This window comes from Cyrtonyx montezumae, unplaced genomic scaffold, assembly GCF_038088225.1.
Source record: "Cyrtonyx montezumae isolate F1298 unplaced genomic scaffold, pur_monq_1.0 scaffold_12, whole genome shotgun sequence".
Taxonomy (NCBI): Eukaryota; Metazoa; Chordata; class Aves; order Galliformes; family Odontophoridae; genus Cyrtonyx; species Cyrtonyx montezumae.
In genome coordinates this window covers 16792200-16813023 of record NW_027071848.1, presented here as the reverse complement: position 1 = coordinate 16813023, position 20824 = coordinate 16792200, and the positions used below count along the sequence as shown (strand labels likewise).

General features: G+C 37.8%; 1 protein-coding gene across 6 annotated transcripts in view; it reads right to left on the bottom strand.

Annotated features, from left to right (window-relative positions):
- Positions 1–20824, bottom strand: part of CDK8 (cyclin dependent kinase 8) — a 65116-nt gene that overhangs the window by 14698 nt on the left and 29594 nt on the right. For 3 of the 6 annotated variants that reach the window (XR_010621843.1, XM_065730178.1, XM_065730179.1), the window contains exons 5-7: positions 5470–5527; positions 2570–2701; positions 18–161 (exon numbers count right to left, since the gene is read on the bottom strand). Coding sequence is in view for 5 of the 6 variants with exons in the window: in XM_065730178.1 (XP_065586250.1) it covers positions 18–161; positions 2570–2701; positions 5470–5527 (334 nt within the window). In the remaining variant the exon portion in view is untranslated. Of the gene's footprint in view, positions 1–17; positions 162–2569; positions 2702–5469; positions 5528–16411; positions 16462–20824 lie in introns of those variants that run through there. The other 3 variants (XM_065730181.1, XM_065730180.1, XM_065730182.1) reach the window with 3 other exon arrangements.

Here is a 20824-nt window from a genome sequence, read left to right as displayed (position 1 = left end):
AAAAATACAACATGTACCTGCAGGAAATCCCATTACATTGAATATTCTGTCCAGCTGGTCATGGTGATAAGGATTACTAGTTTTGATATCCTCTTGTCGACAATGGAATATTGGCTCTGACGTTAGCAGCTCTGCAAATATACACCCTATGGCCCAAATATCTTTAGAAAAGGAGAACAGAAATAGAAATCAAATGAATCCTTCCAAAAGCATCTTGGTGAGGTAAAATGTTAGTTCTTCCCTTATCAGAGACAAGGCTCCTGCATGGAAAACTCTAAGTTTTTATTGTAAAACACTTCCCAGACCTTCCCTTTTAGCTACAGGTCCATAATTCAGTAACACAACCACTACACAAGTTTAGTGGGTTTTTTTGTTTGTTTTGTGTGTTTTGTTCTGGTGATTTTTTTTGGTGTGTACGTGTTTGTTGTTTTTGTTCATTTATTTTTGTTTCTTGTTTTTAAGCGCAGTTAGCACATTGATAAGAAGTGTGTTTGATTTAAAAAGAAGAAATTAAAAAAACAACAGAAGCTATCTATGAATCTATGAGTAGCTGTCCACACAAAACACAAATGAAGAAGAGCCAAGCAACGCACCACCTGCTCAAGGTCACCCTGCCCTCATCAAAAAATTTGCTCTCTCCGATCAGCCTCTCAGTTTAATAAATATTAAAAAGTCCCTGAAGAATATGAGTTGGAAATTAAAAGGTCCCTAAAAGAAACAAGCCAAATGCTATCTATAAAACTTTGCAGTAAAAGAATATTGCTCTATGTGCAAGCACCTTACCTTCTTTTTTAAAAATAACATTCTCCCTACCCACAGTATTTATTTTTTAAAACAAAAATACTTTCATTTTTAACCGTTCTGTCTCAATCTGCAAAACCTGAGTCTAAATTTTCTGAATTGTTTCCTCCATTTTTTTCTAGTATATACAAATGCAGTTTCTAAGTTACACACAGTAAAGCCACATCGAACCTTGAATGAACAAGAAAAGGTCAGCAACAAGGACAGATGCCAATGATGCAGAGAGCACAAACCCACTGCTCAGTGCTTGCATATCATCAGTTTTTATCAGTGCTAAAAAAAATTACTAAAGGCCATGGCTATCCATGCAGTTTCACATGCTGAATGCAGAAGAAAATGCCAATAAAGTGAAAGAACATGCAAACACTAAAAAAAAAAAAATTAAAAGAATATCTACAGTGTATTTATTAAAAGAAATACAGTATTAACAGAGTTGCTGAAAATACAATTGAGTCAAAGATTAAAATCTCTGACAAAAACACTGACGTGATATTAAGAAAAGAATGGTGAAGTCTGAGGAGAGAACTTCAGGTTACAGAAATAATAAGATATATGCCAAAACACAGCCTCCACATTTGTGCAGAATAAGTGGAGCCCTGCAGGGGAAATTGTTTCCACAGAAGTATTTGTCAAGCTTTCACACAGATTTTAAAAATGAGCAGCCTGGAGAGGGAAAACTTCCCAGTTCTCTTCTTTAGTCTCTCACTCCACAAATGAGCTGAACATCATCCCTGGGTGCCTCTGGCCTCTCCCCAGCCCCCAGGCACAGCCTACCATGGCTCCGGCCTCTGGGGACACTCACACCACCCAGTGGAGAGGGGAGAGCCCAGCACAGTGATGGCTGCTCAGACTGGTGAGTAGGAGTGATGAACTAAGGAGCTGGCAGCATGTGGCTGCCATCCTCACAATGCCTGCGCTGTGTGAGGCTGCAGGTCTGGGTGTGCCCACAGTCTTGTTTGGTGCAGGGCACTGACCATGTCCCACCGCCTCAAGCAATTCTGAGGCACCCTTGTGCTAGGAAAAAGACAGAGGGAATCACAGAATGGCATGGGTTGGAAGGGGCCTTAAAGATCATGGAGCTCCAAGCCCCCACCATGGGCAGGTCTGACACCCATCAGGCTGCCCAGGGCCCATCCAATCTGGCCCTGAATGCCTCCAGGGACGGGGCTAAAACACAGGCCTGATGGAGCAGAACCTATTACCGGCAACTTTCATCTACTGAAGAGAAACACATACCAAATAGCAAACTTAAAATTATTAATTTCTCACAAGCAAATTCAATACTTTCTTCACAGGTGCAGAAGTGTGGAATAACAAATAAAATGCCACACTCCATTAAACTTCACAGTTACAGATTACTTTCAGTGCAGCCAATAGGTTCTCCATCCTATGCTTTCCCAAGTATATTTCATGCATTTATAAAACCAGATGAAAAGCTTTGCAATGAAATTAACCAACTATGTCTCATCATGTCACGGATTTTGCTGACAGTTTGTAGATTCATCCCTATCACATATTAACTCCAACAGCATCTAGGAAATCCTTGAGTAGAATCCATTACACTGCATTGCAGGGCACTTGGAACCAAACCCAGAAATGTTTCATTCCTACAACTAGCCAGAAACCACAAACAATCTGTCAAAGTTAAATGTTTCCTCAAGAACTCAGTAATGCAGCTGCTTTCCTTTGTACTATTTAACAGTGCTTTGATATTTGGGTACAATCTGCATGAACAACAGCATAGCAGGTTATCCTCCATGTTACTTACCGATAGCTTTGGTATAATGCCTTGCTCCAAGAAGCAACTCTGGAGCTCGATACCAGAACGTTACAACTACTGGATCCAAGTCTGCTAAAGGCTTCAGAGGTGAATTAAATAATCGGGCAAAGCCCATATCAGCTGCAAAATTCAAAGAGAAGCGTTTTAGACTTTTAAGAAAACTACCATATTTCTTTTTTATAATGAACTGATTGAGTTTACTTTGTTAGCGCTACCATCACTGTGCTAAATAAACACAAAGACAGACTGTAGCAGATAGGAATTCTGTGAGCAGATTTCATGTTCTTAAAGCTTTTGTAGAAGTTACTGGATGCCATCACCTACAAAGTACATCATTATAAATCATTACTAACACGAGCCATTTAGAAGAATTAACCATTGTTCTGAAAAAGCGTATCGTTCACTTCTCTCAGGACACTGGTAAATCCTGACTCATTTTACCTGATGTTCTCCAGTAAAATAATCCATTATACAGCATGGTCTTTCAAGAAGCATTTTACATGTCAGCAAAACGCAAGTTCTGCACTGGTTAGAATGATTTATAATACATACGTGCATGTCACAAAAGCTACCTCCTCGTGAAGTTAACTGCAGCAAGTTTTCTTTCACAGAAAAAGCCACTAAGCCTACAGCACCTGCCTCCCTTGTAATAATCTGTCAAGAAGTTATTTCCAGCACCAAGGTAACAGTACTAGACATCATTAAGGTTATGGTTTTAAGCTGTGCTTGTGGGATTGCATCATTAAAAACTGCTTTTTTAGAATTGGTAATATACATTTCTTCCTATAAAGCTGTCTGAGCTAGCAATATAAATGATACAGGAAAAAAAGGGCAGAGTCTGGAATTAGCAATTTCTCCCACCAGATCTGCTTCCCTACCCAGTGCTCCCCAAATCCCAAAGAACAGGGACTCTGGTGCAGGGATGTACACATGCTGAGAAAGACTGAAATGAGAAGAGAAGCCATTCTGAGGGCAAAGGAACTACGTGCTTTAGCTCACTGGCTGGGGAGAACCTGTAGTGTAATATGGGTCTATACCAAGACTAGACAACTTGAAATAATTTTTCATATCCATTCCTATTTATGATTGTTTTAATGCATTTAAAAAGAGAAACATTTTACAATTTTCTAAATTATAGGTTGCTGAAGATACAATCAAGTCACTAGCACTGCTAAAAAATTAAGAAAATTGCTTGCAGAAAGTGATTTGACTCAAAATGACGCAAAAAGCTTATAAAAGTTATTTTAAGTTAAATGCCAGTTATGTATTTTTTAGAGAAATTAGTTGCACTGGAAAAGTGGAAGCCCTTGATATGGGTATAACTTCTGCATTCTTTTCCTGCTGTGGTAATATCTTAAGAATATAAGAAAAAAATTTACATTTTGATAACACACTTAGAAATGCAGGGTCCCCCTCCCTTCTCCCCCGGGAATGGATGGCTCAGAGGACTGGTGGTACAATACAGAATCTTTCACCTGTCCACAATCAGTCCGACTAAATTTGGTTGTGTTCAAACTTATTCCCAAATTAATTCAAAACTATCCATTAAGAGATAAATGGGTGGTCTATGTGCAATTACTAGCAAATAGTTGTGTACAGCAAACACCACCACCACAGTTCAAACTGTATGTGCCCAGAGAATGACCTACGTTCTCCATTCTGGAAGCAACTGCTCCATGAAGAATATGGCAATAGGAAGAAATAGTCACTTCCACTGCCTGTGCTGTCCCTGTTTTGTACGTAGAAGACTTCAAGTTCTGCTGTCGACCCTAAAGCTGAGAAGGGCTTTAAAATCTTTCAGGGTAGGATGTGCAGAAGTGTTCAGCTCTGGTCTATCTATTCCTTAGATTTCAAGAAGGGAGGGCAGAGCTAGAGCAGCACCGAACACTGCAAGGAAATCCTAGCCATGTCCTTTACGCTGGTAATCAACATTATAGTTCAGATAAACAAAACAGTAAGTGTACAGAGCAACAATGCAGAAGAATCACCTCATAAAAGAAAGCCGGAGGGAAGTGAAAAAGATGAACTATCTTAAAAATAATATTAAAAAAAAAAAAGCCTTTCAAACGGGCCTGCATTACCATAAGAGATAAGGAGGCTGTGCATTAGCAGCCTGCTCCCACAGCACTGCCACACTAATGCACAGCCTGGTATGGCTTAGTACTGTTAGGCTACTGTTAGTTTTTATGTATTTATTTACTTTAATTTAAAATAAATTCTTTGTGAATTATCCCCTCACTCTGAGCAGTAATTCCCACAAAAAATTCTACAGGGGTGGGGAAATGTTGGGTCACTGCTACCCGGTTACAGCCCATTTGGAGCACTTAGCAGGAGTTCTCATTCAATGTTTTGTCTGAATTCCTGTGTTTTTGGGATTTTAGGATCCCTCGTGCTTTTCTCCAAGAGACCTATCTACCCTCTTGGTAACATGTTGTAGGCTTGATGCCACCTTTGATTTCGTTATAAAGTTTTAAGATTTTTAGGAGTAGGAGTGGCTAGTTCCTATTTAGATTTTGGAAGCAGCAGCAAGATAACGTAATGACATTACGGGGGTAAATTGGAAGAAGTTTTAAAACCCCATCCCTTTCTCCTTCTCTCCCCCCTTGCTCTCTCCCTTACCCCCACATTAACACCCACCACCCCACACAAACACCCATTTAAACAAAACATATCGACATTTTCCAGTTTTGATTGGTGAGGCTACCACATTTCATCAGTAGAACTGGGCAGGGATCTAATATCAAGAAGCCAGTCACTCAAACACAGCATTTAGACAATGTCTCCAGCAAATACTAGTATGACAGTAACTACTTTAGGGGGTACAACCGCACCTCCAGAACATTCTAACTTAAATGCTACACTGGGACTTATCAAAGATATCAACATACCAATTTTTACTCTTCCTCGCTCAGGACCTTCACCCATAACTAAAATATTAGCAGGTTTCTGTGGAAAAAAAAATAAATATACAATACATATACCACGATAAACCTAAACACAGTCTCTGAAAAGTTAGTTAAGCTTTGATTCGCCAGTTTTAAACCAATTTTGTTTTGATCAAAATGACAAGTTTCTCTGCCATGGTAAAGCTGTGCAAGGACCCAGCCATGGGCTCTCCCTGACTGCATCTCCCTCACGGTTCCACCCAGCACAGCAGTGCTCCAGTACCGTGCTCCCTATGCTGCTGCCCTGCTGTCAGCCCACCCCAGCAGGCCCTCTCCAGCCTCCCACATTCCTACCAAGCCATTCACCCCCATTACGCTGGGCAGGAGGCAAACCCGTGGCTGCTCAGCACCCCTTGCCCCAGGGTACTGGCGCAGGAGTCATCGGGCACCTTTGCAGACACATTTTCCATGAAGAAAATACATTGCCGTACAGTTTTATATGGGAGACAAAAGTCATCTCAGTTATTCCTATTTATGAGTGTATACCAATTCAGACAGCTGTGAAACCAGAAAGTGTTACCACAGTGTTATCTTTCTCTCCAATATTTCGACAGCAAAATATGGATTCTTCCCCTTCTTTCTTTTACTAGAGATGTGACTTACAGAAGCTAGAGCTCAACTGATCAGCAAGACAGCCGCTTGCTCCTTAATCCATTTCCCCATCCTCTATTTTCTGTTCTAAAAGTTAAGGTCTTATAACCCAATCTCTGTATCTGCAGTCAGAAGATTCTTCAACTGCTAACACGCTGCATATAAATCAAGCCTGCACTGCTTATTTTGAGAAAGAAAGTCAGGAAATTATCCACAGTGAAATTTTAAAATTTATACCAGGTTTGTTTGTTTGTTTTAATTCTATCTTAAATTGAGTGATATCTAATCATAGTATAATTCTTGGACAAAACAGGGGGTCCTAATCAGTTCTCCATTAGAAGAACTCTAATAAGGCTGAGTTACAGCTCTAGCTTTGTTTCCCAATTTAATTGGACCTGAAGAAAGAAAATAGTCCAGCAAGGAAGTTTAGGCTACCTAAAAATTAAGAGAATAAATCCTAGTATCTCTTGTGGAGAGCTAAGTGTGATACCAAGCATTCACTACTACTGAATCTATAGGGTTTTGTCATAAAGCACATTCAGAGTGTTAGAAGACCACAGTTTAATACCAATCTAGCGATAATCCATATTATTATGAGGTGAAAAGTAATAGCTGAAAAAAATTCCTTGAGAAACTTTATTACTGCAGCCAATGAAAAGCTGCAACATGGGTTTCCAAAGCTGTACAGCTCACATACAGAATACATAATAGAATGCATGCCGCTGCATCTCTTTTCTGAGCACAGGTTAAAGACAGAATTCAGTGTTGCAGCTTGGCTGATCAAAGAGGTAAGGTATGTGCCATTGACTTTCCAACAGGAATTACTGCTCGAAAGAGCAGACTTGAGCTGTATGGGCACAGCGATGAACAGAAAAACTTGCATCCCACACCACCAACCCCATCCCCATTCTTCTTACTTTATTTATTCATTCTTTACATAGAGCCATACACTCCATGTGAGCTTCAAAATAATACAAACAAAAAACACTGTGTATGTGCACACGGCTCACAAAGTATTATATTTGTTTGTTTCTAGAAAAGTCCCAGAAATAAGCAAGCTGCATAAGTCTACAAATCCAGAAGCAATGCTGAAGTTCAAAGCAATTCAAACTGCCATTCAGGAAAGACAATTCTATCACACAAACCATTCTTTTGCTTCACGCTGATTCAAGGAAAAAAATATGCATTTCATTTATGAAAGCTGCTTCAGCGTATCTAGGATGTTAATGAGCTACTTGCCTAATTAATATATTTTTAGTAGATAAGTTATACAAACACCAAAGTTTTTCAGTTAAACAGTATACTACTCTGAAATATAATTTCTGCCCCTCTATTTTCATACATTGGTAACACTCATTATAAAAATACTTATAACATCCTTTTCATGCTTTTACCTTAAAAAAATTTACTACTTGGACTGTGATGGGGCAAGGAGCCATTCTCACACCCGGGCTCCAATGCACCAGATGTTGAATCAGCACAGCACTGGGTAACAACTCCTGCCCCAAAAGCTTCTACCTTTAGTTCAAGGTAGATAAAAAGGAGAAAACACAAAGATGACACAGAACTGGTTAGCAAAACAGGCAACAACAGCAAAAAAGGCAACTTGATTCATACTCAGGGTTTTGTTTTTTTTTTTTCCCCTCTCAGGATTTACAGAAAAAAGTTTAAAACCACAGACAACCTAGAATTCCGTGTAGCAGTCTTCGAAAGCCACGAATTACCAAAACATCTCAGCCATCAATCTTGAATAACCATTCATAGCAGTTCACCTCTCTCTAGAGTCAAAGACCTTTCTCTGAAAAAGCACTGCTTGAAAAAGATTCTTATTGCAGACAATACTAATCACTGTAAAAAGAGACATCACATGTGAAAGCAAGGATTAAAGCCCAGAATTCTCCATACAAGCCTGTTCATCAATATTTAAATTTCATGGAGGAGGTTCTACCAGAAAGCAGTGCAGGGACAGCATGGGCATTCCTAAAAAAAACATTCTGGAGACTCTCAAAAAACCAATCAAGTCCACTAACAAAAGCCAAAATGTGGGTGAGGAATTCTTATACAGATCGGTCTCAAGTCATAGAATGGCTGAAGTTAAAAGGGAACTTAAAGATTCAACCCAAGCCCACCATTGGGAGACAAGAGCACCGTCAAAAAAGACAGACTGAGAGAAAGCGAGTACATATGTGAAATCTATATTTATTGCAAAGAAAAATAAGCAACCATTAGAAACAGAAGGGAGAAATCCAGACAAGCATCAGTTTAATTCAGTTTTCATTTAATTGCCATTACTCAGAGAAAATGAAAGTTTAAAGTGCTTATTCAAATCCCTTGGGCTATGCAAGTGAAGAAAAGAAATTGTACAGCAATTTTTACATTGAGTTCTGAAAACAAACTATTTAAAAACAGTAATCTTTTGTTATAATTACTAATAAACAACCTTTGAAAGTCATTTATTTTTGTTCCAGTAGAGACATATTTACTTTTGCCTTCAAATAAAACGATTTGCACACGCCAGCCGAACACAAATGAGAAAGCTGCTGAGATCCTAAACCAAATGTGAGGAGCCATGCAACAGTGCACAGCTCAGTACTTGGCAAAGACAAATGAAACAACATTCACATACCTTTACAGGATAAAAATTAATCCCTCCACACCCAACCCCCTCCCAAGTCTAATCAGTATGGGAATAATTCATTCTCACGGACAGACAGGTTTGCGACCATGGCACAGCACTAAATCTTATCGAAAATCTCACTTTGAAGGACTTGTGAGATTTCTAGACAAGACCTGTCTAGTGCAATTAATCACTATATCTTCAAAGGGAGAATATAAAGATCCTCACAAATATTTTATAGGCTTCAGTTTTAATCAGTATTTGCAAACTGCACACAGTCCTAAGAAGCAAGCTAATATCAAATAGAGAAGCTAAAAGAAATGGAGGATATACCAATCGGACTGAAGACCTTCAGGCAGTCTTCCTCTTCCATCTGCCTCATTTAACATGTGAACTACACCACTGCCTCCTTACCCTGACCCTCAAGTTCCTGGGAGAGGTGGCTGTACAGTCCATCCAAGCAGTCTGCCCTCCTCCACTTTTGATCACTGCAGTATCTTTCCTCAACTTTTAATGCAGGCAGTGATATTGCATCCCTTGCTTCTTTTCTTAAACTTCAGCAGAAAGACAACCACCCTTTCATTTCAACAAGTTCGGACATCCTTGAAGACCTACATCTCTTTTCAGTCCCTTTATCTAGATTAAAAGAACTCTCCTGCTTAGTATTTCCTAATAGGTTATTTTTTCCAGATTCCTCTCCCTCTAGTTCTGCCTCAGGGCCACCTATTCCTTTGAAATGAAGTGCCCCAATTTGCACACTGCTTCTGCTGAGGCTTCTCCAATGCTAAACACAAGTGATTATTTTACAAGCCTGGCATGTCGTCTTCCCTTACACACAGTAACAGCAGGGTATATGACTTTGCCAAGCCATATAAGGTGATTAACTCATGTTGGGGTTATGATCCATGCATTTTCTTCATATCTTTTCTGCAGGACAGCTACTTTTTTCTTAAGCATTCCTCCATTTGAACAAACATGACACTCTAATACTGCTCCTAAACATACACTGAAAATGTTTAGGTTTATTCAGAGGGGAATTTTGGATTTGAAAACTTATCCCATTTTCTATTTTGAAGATAAAAATGCAAACCTGAAGATTGCACCAATCTGTCTCGATGACACGTAATCATATACAAAAAAAAAGTTAATTGTGTTGCTTGGAGTGAGTTACAAATAAGTGCAGGAAATGATTACTTGTTCAACGTCCTCATGCAAGGTGACTGGAAACCACCAGGCAATTTTTGTGCTGCAGTAAAAGCATTCTGCCAGGACCTACTTGCAGTCAGTTTCATTCAAAGCAGTGAGGAGGGAAAAAATAGAGAGGTTTTAGAAAGCATAACCATTGTTTTGTTACTACTTTTAACACTAAATCAGACTGTAGAAACCACTACTCCATATATATTCTTGGCTACTAGGCTGCAAAAGAACTGGTTTGTTTTAAAGGCTAAACCCATCTATCAATGAATAACCAGAATTCCTTTGATTTACCTATGGTATTGTAATGTAAATGTGACCTTTTTCTTGCTTGCCACTTATGAAATGTTTGCAGTAGTTTGACACAGAAAGAAAGCAGCCTGACCTTCTTTGTTACTTACATTTTAATGCACCTTCTAATAAGGTTTAAGTATAATCCTAATTCATATTGGGACTAATCCCACAGTTTGGCTACTAAAACAGCACTGACTTTTCCTGACCACTAATAATTGTGCATCACTGACTGTCACACTGCTAGTTTTCAGAACTGCTCATGCCATGTATTTTTATGTGTGACGAGCCAAGACAGTTGAAAAAGTTAACAACCATTTTCATTTGAAACAAAAGCTTTATTTAAGAACAATGGTTTTAAGAACAGTGGTTTTATCCCTAAATTATTTTGCCTTTGCAATTGGTTCCAGCAATAATTCTATTCATGATTAATCACTTTTTAGTATTTCACTGTCAAGAATTAAGCCATATAGGAAAGATTCAAATGCATAGCACAATTACAAGGGCTTTCCAGCATCAAATTGTTACCTTCTGGGAAAAACAACTTCTGTGACTAAGGCAGACATCTAAAATCCTGATGTTATTTATCACTTCACAATAAGGCCCTGTGAGAAGAAAAGCTGTACACCAAAAAACAACCTGGAGTCTGCCAGTTGGCCTGGTAAAATTCACATCCAATGTCATGGTCTGTGACCTGCAAAGCTTCACACTTCTTAAGCTACACTGGTTCGTTAAGCAACCTTGTTCATATTCAAATAATCGTAACATACACCAAAACTATTCTCCTCAATGTGAGATGTGCTTGTATTGCATTCTTAGCAATTATACCTGATTTTTGAGCATTTTATGGTCACAGAAAATAATTCAGTTACATTTCCATTTTGAACAAAACTCAATACTGCAATACTAAACAGCACTGCAGCAAAGTGAAAATGACAGTATTATTGTATTCAGCTGATAGCATCAGCAATTTTCTGAAGTTAATTTCTTTCCCTGTATTAAAAAATGGGCATTTACAATTGAACTAATTTTAGTGATACATTAACTGAGTTGGTCTTTAAGATAAATTATCAAAAGATCACCATAAACAATGTAATATTTAATGGGAAACAATACTCAACAGAATTGAATGTATTATATCTAAAAATTACAGTCTTTTCAATTAAAAGTATATGAATTCTGTTAACAACATATTCATTATCTTATAAAAAAGATAGCTGAGAGGGTTTGGTTTTTGGGGTTTTCTTTTGGATTTGTTATTTTTCTGTATTGTGAGGTATCTCTAAAACAAATAGAAAAAAAAGTATGTAAACGTTTAAAAATTAACATCTAAACAAAGAACCGTTAAATTTTCAAGATAAAGGTAATTGTACAGGACAGAAATTATATGGATGCCATATCTATGCCAGGGATTCCTTCTGCTAGGTCCTATCAGTATATTCCATCTCTGTTTCATCCTGATGAAAGCTGCTGGCCTCACTATTTCATTTTTTAAGCTTTCAACATGCTTCAACAATTTCTTTCAGTTACTGTTATTCAATTACTGAAAACATAGGGCAATGCAATTCATTAAGATCTGTGCATAGCCTAATACGCAGGATTTTCTATCACTTTGATTAGAACTAAATTATCCTGAAAGAAAAACGTAATTATGCTTCTCAAGCAAACTGTCCCATTTGCTAAAAACATACAGCAGAACAAGCAGTCTCCAAGGACATAAAGGTGGATATCATGGGCAGAAAAACATATTTTCCTATCTCCTTTGCAATAAAAAATACTCACAAGTGAAACATGGTTAACAAATCACCCAAACATGCAATAACAAACTTGAACTAAAACAGATAGACTTGCACAAATATATTTCCTGTGTGTTTTGCTACAAGCGATTACCATCTCCATAGGTCTGGACAGCTGCTTCCTGTGAATATGCTGGAAGCAGGATCATTGCCTAGCATCATAATCAGATATCTGGTCAGCCTGAAAACCTATCATATGAAAAACCAGGATAGTAACAAAAGAACACATTTAAAATTATAAATGAGAAAAATCAAGTATAGCCTGCCCATCAGTTTATTCATTTGCATCCCAAGAATTTAACCTAACTCAGGCAGGACTTCTGCTATTAAAAGGACAAAACCACTTAAGTTACTTTTAAGACATCTTGACACAAATATATACATACACACAAATGATATAGATATGAATATACATACATATATTGAAGGATATCATTCATTACCTATATAACACTTAAGATTATCTTCAATTATTAATATACCTCCCTTAGGAAATTAAAAAAAAAAAAAAAACAACTAGCAAAAGTATTTTAAAAGATGCACATTTGAAAAAAACATCATCATAAAAAAGCTAGTTCTGCACATAGTCTTCCTGCTTTCTGAAAGGTGTGGAAGACCAAGACAGAATAATATAGTAACTACACTTCTTTGGAAAGCCTTTTCTTTGCAGCTATTGCAATCTTCAGCTATAGATCAAGGATCATAATGGATCAGAAATCTTTAGTTATTGAAATTTGCAGAAATCAGAACATTTCCTAACACTTCAGTTAAAAATAACTTTGAAACACAGAAAACATCCAACATGACAGCTCAGAAATAAGTATTCAGGAAATGGACTACAAGTGAGAAAAGAATAGTACAGTCATCTGACCATCTTTCTTTCCATCCAAACAGATGCATCTCTCTGTTGCCTCTTCCCCTCATTTTCATGTTTTGTATTGGATGGCAGAATGAAGTAAGCACAGTTTTTAATGCACATTTCCTTTGCAAACCACTTTTTCTGAAGCATTTATGAAAGCAATAAAAACGGACTATGAGACTGCTGCAATAGCTACTACAAAATGAGTTTATGACTGACTGAAAATACCAAGTTCTGCCTGTATGAAGAGATGGGATCCGTCAGACAATTGTGAGCATCTGACTAAAGAAGTTTGGAACATCGTATTTTTAAACACTTATTTGTGAAAGCTGCTTAGCAGAGAGCCATTAATAGAAACCTCAAGCTTTTTGGACTGTTAAACAGTGATAGTAACTTCCACAAGAAGCTGGTATATCCTCCCAAGGAAAATACTTGCTTAAAGCTTTTCAATGGTCCAATTCTCCTCTCATGCTCAAAATAACAACAAAAAAGAACCAATATACTATTACATGGAACGTATGATATATTGCTTTTGTAATCCATATGGGGATCAAAAAAATAACCCCGAACACTCTATGTTCTTAAAAAAATGTTTCTCCATTTTGTAAGTTCTTAACCAGACATTCATCACAACAATCCTTAACATCTTCCATTTAAACACAGGAATACTTGGAAAACACCTCCCCAACACTTTCTGCATTAGCTGTTTACTTTTGCTACAAAGAATTGTCAGTGTAATCCACTTTCTGCTCTGCTACTTATTTACCCTTCTCTCAATTAAATCAGGCTCCTAAAGGCTACTCCATCCTGTCAGAGATACAAGAAAACAGATACATTGTGCACTGTTTTAAATAGGCTTGGAGCCCTTTTGAGCATTCACAATTTACAGGAGCTGGCAATAACTGACAGATTTAGTGTCTGAGGCACCAATCAAGATACTGCAGTCCTTAATCTGCTGGGGGAAAGGTAAAGGACACTTGTGAGCTTTCAATAACTCCAGGAAAGAACAAAGACACGGAATCTTAAAAGCCTTCACTGAAAAGAAAAAAAAATCTTTTGCAGATTTAATATATTAATTAGTTCACATTTTCTCTATTGCATCATTACATGTTTCAGTCTGAAGCATTTTAAGAAGTGGAGGTGTTATCCTGAAGGCAATGCTACGTTCTCTGCATTCAAGTCCTAGATTCTCCTGAATTTCTCACTGCACACATTTCAGCCCCATCCTACCTTCCCAGCCCACATCCACAATCTTTCAGCATCCTTCCCATCCCCTATCTGCTTTGAGGACCAAGTAAAGCGAGCCAGGAAAGGTGTGTGGTATGAATGACCAGTGAACCACCATCATGGGAATGAAGACAAGCTTGAATGAAATGGCCCTGGTACAGCTCTCAATGCATTTCTCCCAGAACATGTCTTCCTTTATTTGATCACTTCTTTTTGTGAACCTTCAAGGAACCTGATGGCTTCCATACTGTATCTTTTCAGCAAATATATCTGAAATTTAATAAACCTAAAGGGAACTTGCAAAAACCAGCATGCCTGTTTAAGCTTTGTCTCCTAAAGAAATCAGGCTAAAGAAGCACAATATTGGGAGACAAAAATAAAGGCTGTTATCGTGGAAGGAACACCTTTTATGTTGTTTCTGCTACTTCTATAGAAGCTGTAGTAATAACGCTGTCATTTCTTCTAAGAGCTCTAAAGCACCACCACATTTTCATTTTAGAGATCAGTAAATAATAACCAGACAAGTACGTTTGTAGTACCATTACTGAAAGTAGTCCACTAAACAAGGACAAACTTCTCTAAAACTCATATAACATTATTTAATTCTTTGGGACACTGAAAAGGCCTTCCCTGATTTCATAGCAAGGTGAACAATATAAACAGTTTTAAACATCAGGCCTGAAACACTCCATCCTGCACTGAAGGGATTTTGGGGAGAAAGGAGAGAAAACAAAAAGCAGTATCCTCAGATTTGCACTTCCTCTACAGGTAGTGTTAAACGGATCGAGGTCAAAGTTTTAAAGTAATTCCATTTGCAGTTACATTGAAGCATCAGGAAAATGTATGCTGCATGCACTGCTTCTCGTTTGACAATACCACAGCAGATTTCCTTCCCACTAAAGAAATATCAACAAATTGTAAATGATAGCAGGCTTGCAAATATTATCTGCACCGCTAAGATGAGCGCAACGTAACTTGTCTCCAAATTATCATTCATCCCTGAGCCATCTGTTGGTTAATAAGCAGCCTTATGTTCTCCATTACTCTTTTTACACCTTGTACATTGCTGATGTGAAAGCCTTCACTACCTGCAGAACCCCAAACTGAGAATCTTCAAGTACACTTACTCAAGGTAATAGCAGTTTAAAATGAAGTCTGCCTAGTTCTGCTCACACTACTGTCTTGCTTAATCAGCAAACTACTTCTCGTAATTTTGTTCCACCTTGGCCTGTAGTTTAAGCCTTGGGCAAAGACTGTGTTTACTCAAGTTTCAAGTAGCAGCAGTAATCTAAAATAGGTGGATTTAGAAAGTGTTCTTGAAGATGCGAGATTTCTGACCTACCTTTGCACTCGTTAATGAACTTTATAGAGAAGCTTTTAAATTGCAGTCTGAAAAATCACTACCAGAAGTCCACCTATTCAGCACTTGCCTCAACAAGAATCTAACACCACTGTGTGGTAAAATATCAAAAATGCTTAGTAGTGGTTTCCCATCTCTCATGAAAATTGGTTGCATGGATAAAAAATTATTTCCATGTATATCTGTTGATCTCACACATTATAATCCATTTTGTAGTTTCACAACTGAGGTTGAAGAAACCTTTAAATTCTACACATTGATCTATGAATTTAAAACAAATCTATCAGTGAAATACAAATATTGGAACAAGAACCACAGGGAGGTGGTTGAGTCACCATCCCTGAATGTGTTTAAAACCATCTGGATGTGGTGCTCAGGGACATGATTTAGCAGTGAGTTGTTAGAGTTAGGGAAGTATGGTTTGGCTGCAGTTGGACTTGATGATCTTGAAAGCCTTTTCCACCCTGAGCAATTCTATGATTCTATGACAATACACAGGAATAAATGATGCAATGGAAACCCACATGCAAATGGAGAAGCACTTGAATATTTGATTTCAGTATTAACTAGCTTTAGCACAATAGGAATAATATTCTAGCTAAGAATAAGGGAGAAAATTAATCTAAGAGAGCTCTGAAAATAAAAATTTTAGAAACACTTCTACCTATATAGAACCAGTTCATTTTTTATTCTCTCAGAACTCATATATCTCTTCCTAGAACTACTGTGGTTACGGAAGTTTTTCACATCTCAAATATATAAAGGTAAAAAGCCACATAAAGACAAGTTTTTATTTCTGTTTTTCTGCAGCAAGCAGCTGGAAAAGTAATTTACTAATGAGTCACTCTGATGTTCAGCATACTTAATTAGCACCCTAAAGGAAAAGACAATTAATTCTTGGCTAAAGAAACTTAAAGATTAAAATAAAAAGTGGACCTTCTCCCACTTACTGATTTCTACTTTACCATGCAATTTGACAATCTGGTATTAAGACATCTTTCACTCCATGGCCACGCAACTTCTAAAAAAAATTCTTGTGATAGAGCACCTTTTTTTCCTCATCAGAAACAAACAAACAAACAAAAAATCCTACGAATTTCCTCTCTTACCCTGCCACAGTCAGGAGAAATAGCAGAAATTTTCTCTTTTGATGTTTTGTATTTCAGTACAAAATGTCTATGTCTTCACGTTCTGTATGAGCTATTTAATCTTTCATTTTCTTATACCTATCCCAGCCCTCCTTCTCCCACCCCATTCTCTTTAACTGATCTGTTGCAAGCTGGTAGATTTTGAGAAAGCAATAAGTGAATTTCTCTAAATATATCCATGAATGTATAGCACAGTCTGAGGTTGGAAGGTACCCCTGGGACTCTTCTGCAAACTGGTTATTTGTGTACTCTGTCCCATGATCCAGATCATTAATGACAATGTTAAGCAGTACTGAACCAGCATCACCCCTGGGGACTCTGCTACTGACTGGTATCCAGTTGACTTCACGATGCAGATCATGACTCTCTAAGCCCACTAGTTCAACCAGTTTTTTCATTCACTGTCTGCTTACCTTATCTGTGCTTCACTATGTTTGCCCATGATGATATTACAAGGTGCAGCATTGAAAACATTACTAATGTTGAGATAAACAACACCCAGTGCTCTTCGCTCATTCATCAGGCTAAGCACTTTGTCATAAAAGGCTTTCAGGTTAGGTAAGCATGATTTTACCTTCATAAATCCATGCTGACTACTCCCAATTCCCATCCTGTCTTTCATTATGTTTTAAAATGTCTTCCAAAAATATTTGATCTATCACCTACCCATGGATCAAGGTGAGAGCAGCTAGCACGTAGTTTTCCTTTTTTCCTTTAGACCACAGATCCTCCTTTTTTCCTTTAGACTGGAATGATATTTGCTTTTTCCCACCTCAGGAACCTCCCCTGATTGCTATGACCTTCCAAAGAGTGGCCTTACAATGAGCTGATTTTATAAATCTAGTGATTTAGTGTGTCTATAAGCTTTTCTACGTTAAACTCAAAGATATGAGAAGAATGCTTTCAACTTTTCTGACCACAGGGCTGGTAGCACAGTAGCAACACACTACTACTATTTCTAGCTTCAAATCTTCATTTCTATTCTGATCATCTCCACTCTATTTAGTTACTGTTTTGAACTTTTAGTCTAATATTTAAAAAAAGAAAAAAGATCACTCAGAAAAGCAGGCAAGGAAGCAGTTGTGACCACTGTAAAGATTTTCATTAAGAAACACTAGATAACAGTATTTGAACTACAGAATATTCAGAAAAAAAAATTTCACACTCACAAAATGCACAGAAATGAAAGCATACCTTGGAATCAAAAACCTTGGGAAAGGCAACAGATGACAAGTGAAGTTGTGATTGATTTATTTATTCGCTCCTTTCAAAGTAAATCACCATTAAGTCAGTAAAATGCCATTTAGGAAGCAATGCCTATTACCTCCTTATGGGTGCAAAGAAAGTGAAAGACCACTCTGATTTTAAAAGCTGTTAACTACTTTCTAGAAAGGGGTAGAACTTCTATCAACTCTTTGTGTAAATGACCTCAGCTTTGTAAGCACTAGAGCAGGACTGAAGGGCATTCCTGCAATTCTGAAGTAAGGCTTGAATACTGACTGAAGGTGACATGTTTTGATTCAAGGGCTCTAATGTGGAAAATGGTAAATTGGCATGGTATAAGTCCCGTATATTTCATTTTGCCTAAGGCACTTAAGTAAGTGATTCACAACTAGAGCCTGAAAAGTGACTAAAATGTTGGCCTACAAAAAACTACCCTGGCAGAGGCTTCTTCTCACTTACTGTTGAAAGCATATCTTCAATATTCCTGCTGATCCCAAATCTGGCAACAGGCATTCCTGGGAAGAGCCCAAGTCTCAGGAAGCGAGGTTCCAGCCAGCACTGTATTAAAGCTTACCCACCTGAAAGCTCATTACCAAGCAGCGCTCATCCCAAAACAGCAGTTGATCTGAGCTGCACACTAGGAACACATTAAAAAGGTTGCAACATCAAGTGCTATCATCAGTTTGCATATGGACACATAGATCATAATAGAATTCCAGACTAACCAGGGTATGTTACTGACAAAGCCTGACAGAGATTATCAGAGCTGTGGCAAGAGACAGGAGGACAGGAATGGGAAGCAGAAACCCAACACTGTGTTACCCACACCCACACCCGGCTTGCCAAGCAGCAGTACATCCACACACATCATGCAGGAAGTAACAGGACAGGGAACATAGGCCAAAGTTTTGCCAACAAAAAAAGCATTTTGTAACAGTGTCTCAGTTGCAGACCTTTAATGAAGAGCTATGAAATTCTCTCTTTTCTTTCGTTTTCAGCATTGCTGTACCAGGTGAGAGCATTAAATACTTTCAGTGCAAAATCGAGTCAAATCACAGCCTAATCTTACTGTCACCACACAGAACCAATGGAGAAGAAGAGCTCACCTCTTAGACAAGACTGGACCCAACCCTTTGGGCAGGCCTATCATGCAACAACGTTAAAGAATGATCCATTTTTTAATGTTAGCATAAAAGTTGCTGTTACATGCAAAGGGTCCTCTATTTTGAGCCCAGTACTTGATATCTTCCAAGCATGCTGCAACCACTATCCTCTCTTTCCTTATGTTGCTGAGGATATAGATTGATGAAAACAGATCTATGGCCAGTTTTCTAATTATGCTTATTTTTAGTGTAGAATAAGCTCCTAGAGTACAGGAAGAAGTCTGATAGTTGGATAAAATGAAGTAGAACAAAGACAAGGAAAAGTAGTCAGCAAAATGCTGCATATTTTGAGGACACTTGATAACTAAATGCAAAATATTAAAACTATAATTGATCCACTTTGTGGTAATTATATGAAGTGTTCTTATTTCCTTCCTGCTACAGAGTATGAATAAACAATCTGTTTCCAACTGCTTGCAGTCATGAAATTAAAAAAGCTAAATATGCAAGTCAAATATGAAATTTTGAAAGGAATGAAACGTATTTGATGAGAAGTTTTATGGGTATGTTTCAAAGATATGAAAAAACTAATGACTTTGGCACAGCACTGCTCAAAGATAATCAGCATCTTGCTGATAGAAATGGTGAACTGGCTTATATAAAAGCAGTAAAAAAGAAGAAACAGCGAGGACAGTTAAGTTATTGCTAAAGTACGCAGACATTTGCTTCGTAAAAAATCAGGACTAAGAAAAACAGATTAAATGTCTTCCTACAGTTACTGTTTCATACAGAATATACTCACTTTACATAAATCTCATATGATTTAAGCTTCTCCAGTTCCCGTTATGAAGACATTTCACAATCTAAGCTCACGTGGTTTTAACAGTCATACAGTTTTACTGTCAGTTTTGTGGATGCTAGCAAGAGCATTTCTCTATGCTACCTTTTGTTTCTGTTAAAAAGATCAGATCTCAAAAAACCATCAAACCTTGACCTACCCAACGCTAACTTCAATAATGCATCTTAAAAAACACTACAAAAATGCACTTAAGAGGATGATTTTTCAACCTTAAAAAAAAAAAAAACCAAAAACATCCATATCCTACACGACAGATGTAGCAAAGAACAGACCTTTCTGGTAAAGTATTATATTCTTTAGCTCCCTACCACACCCAAACAACATCACTCACAGCTAACATGTGAAATAAAAACACACACATTACTTGGTCAACTCTCTGTCAGTATGTTGGTATGTTCAGATAATAAATACACCACTTAAAAGACCATCTATTCAGTCACTCTGTCAGGAGGTAAAATTTGTGTCTAACATTCCTGAAGGCTAATATTGCAGATATCATGGAACAGAAAAATCTCAGAATAAGCACTAACTTGGATGATTTTGCCTTGCATCAGAATGTGCATGCTATTAAAGTCTCAATTTACAAGCACTGACCATGCACCAATATGCCCCTGTCTTGCTAAGACAGAAAATTAGGAAGAACCCTGTCCCTTACTCAAGGTATTTCCAGGAAACTGAAAATAAGAAAGTAGCTGACATACAATTCTGTCTTTTCTGCTGCATAGATTACATGCCTTCTACGTTCCACAAGTTTTGTACTAGTCACATACCTCAAACTGAACATTTTTGAAACAACAATCTAGAACCCAACAGACTCTCTTAAGTAGGACAGTGCATGCAGCCCCTGCACAGCTTTTTCTCACCAACACGGCTTGACAAGGTTACTGTGAAATGACCTCTCAGTCTCTGCCTCAAGCTTTGGCCTTCTCCTCAGACTACTAGAAGACACTCAGTTGTGATGGTGGATTTTTTGCTGGAAAAGAAATGGCCTGCTGGACTGAGACCACCAACTCATTTCACGTAGATCAG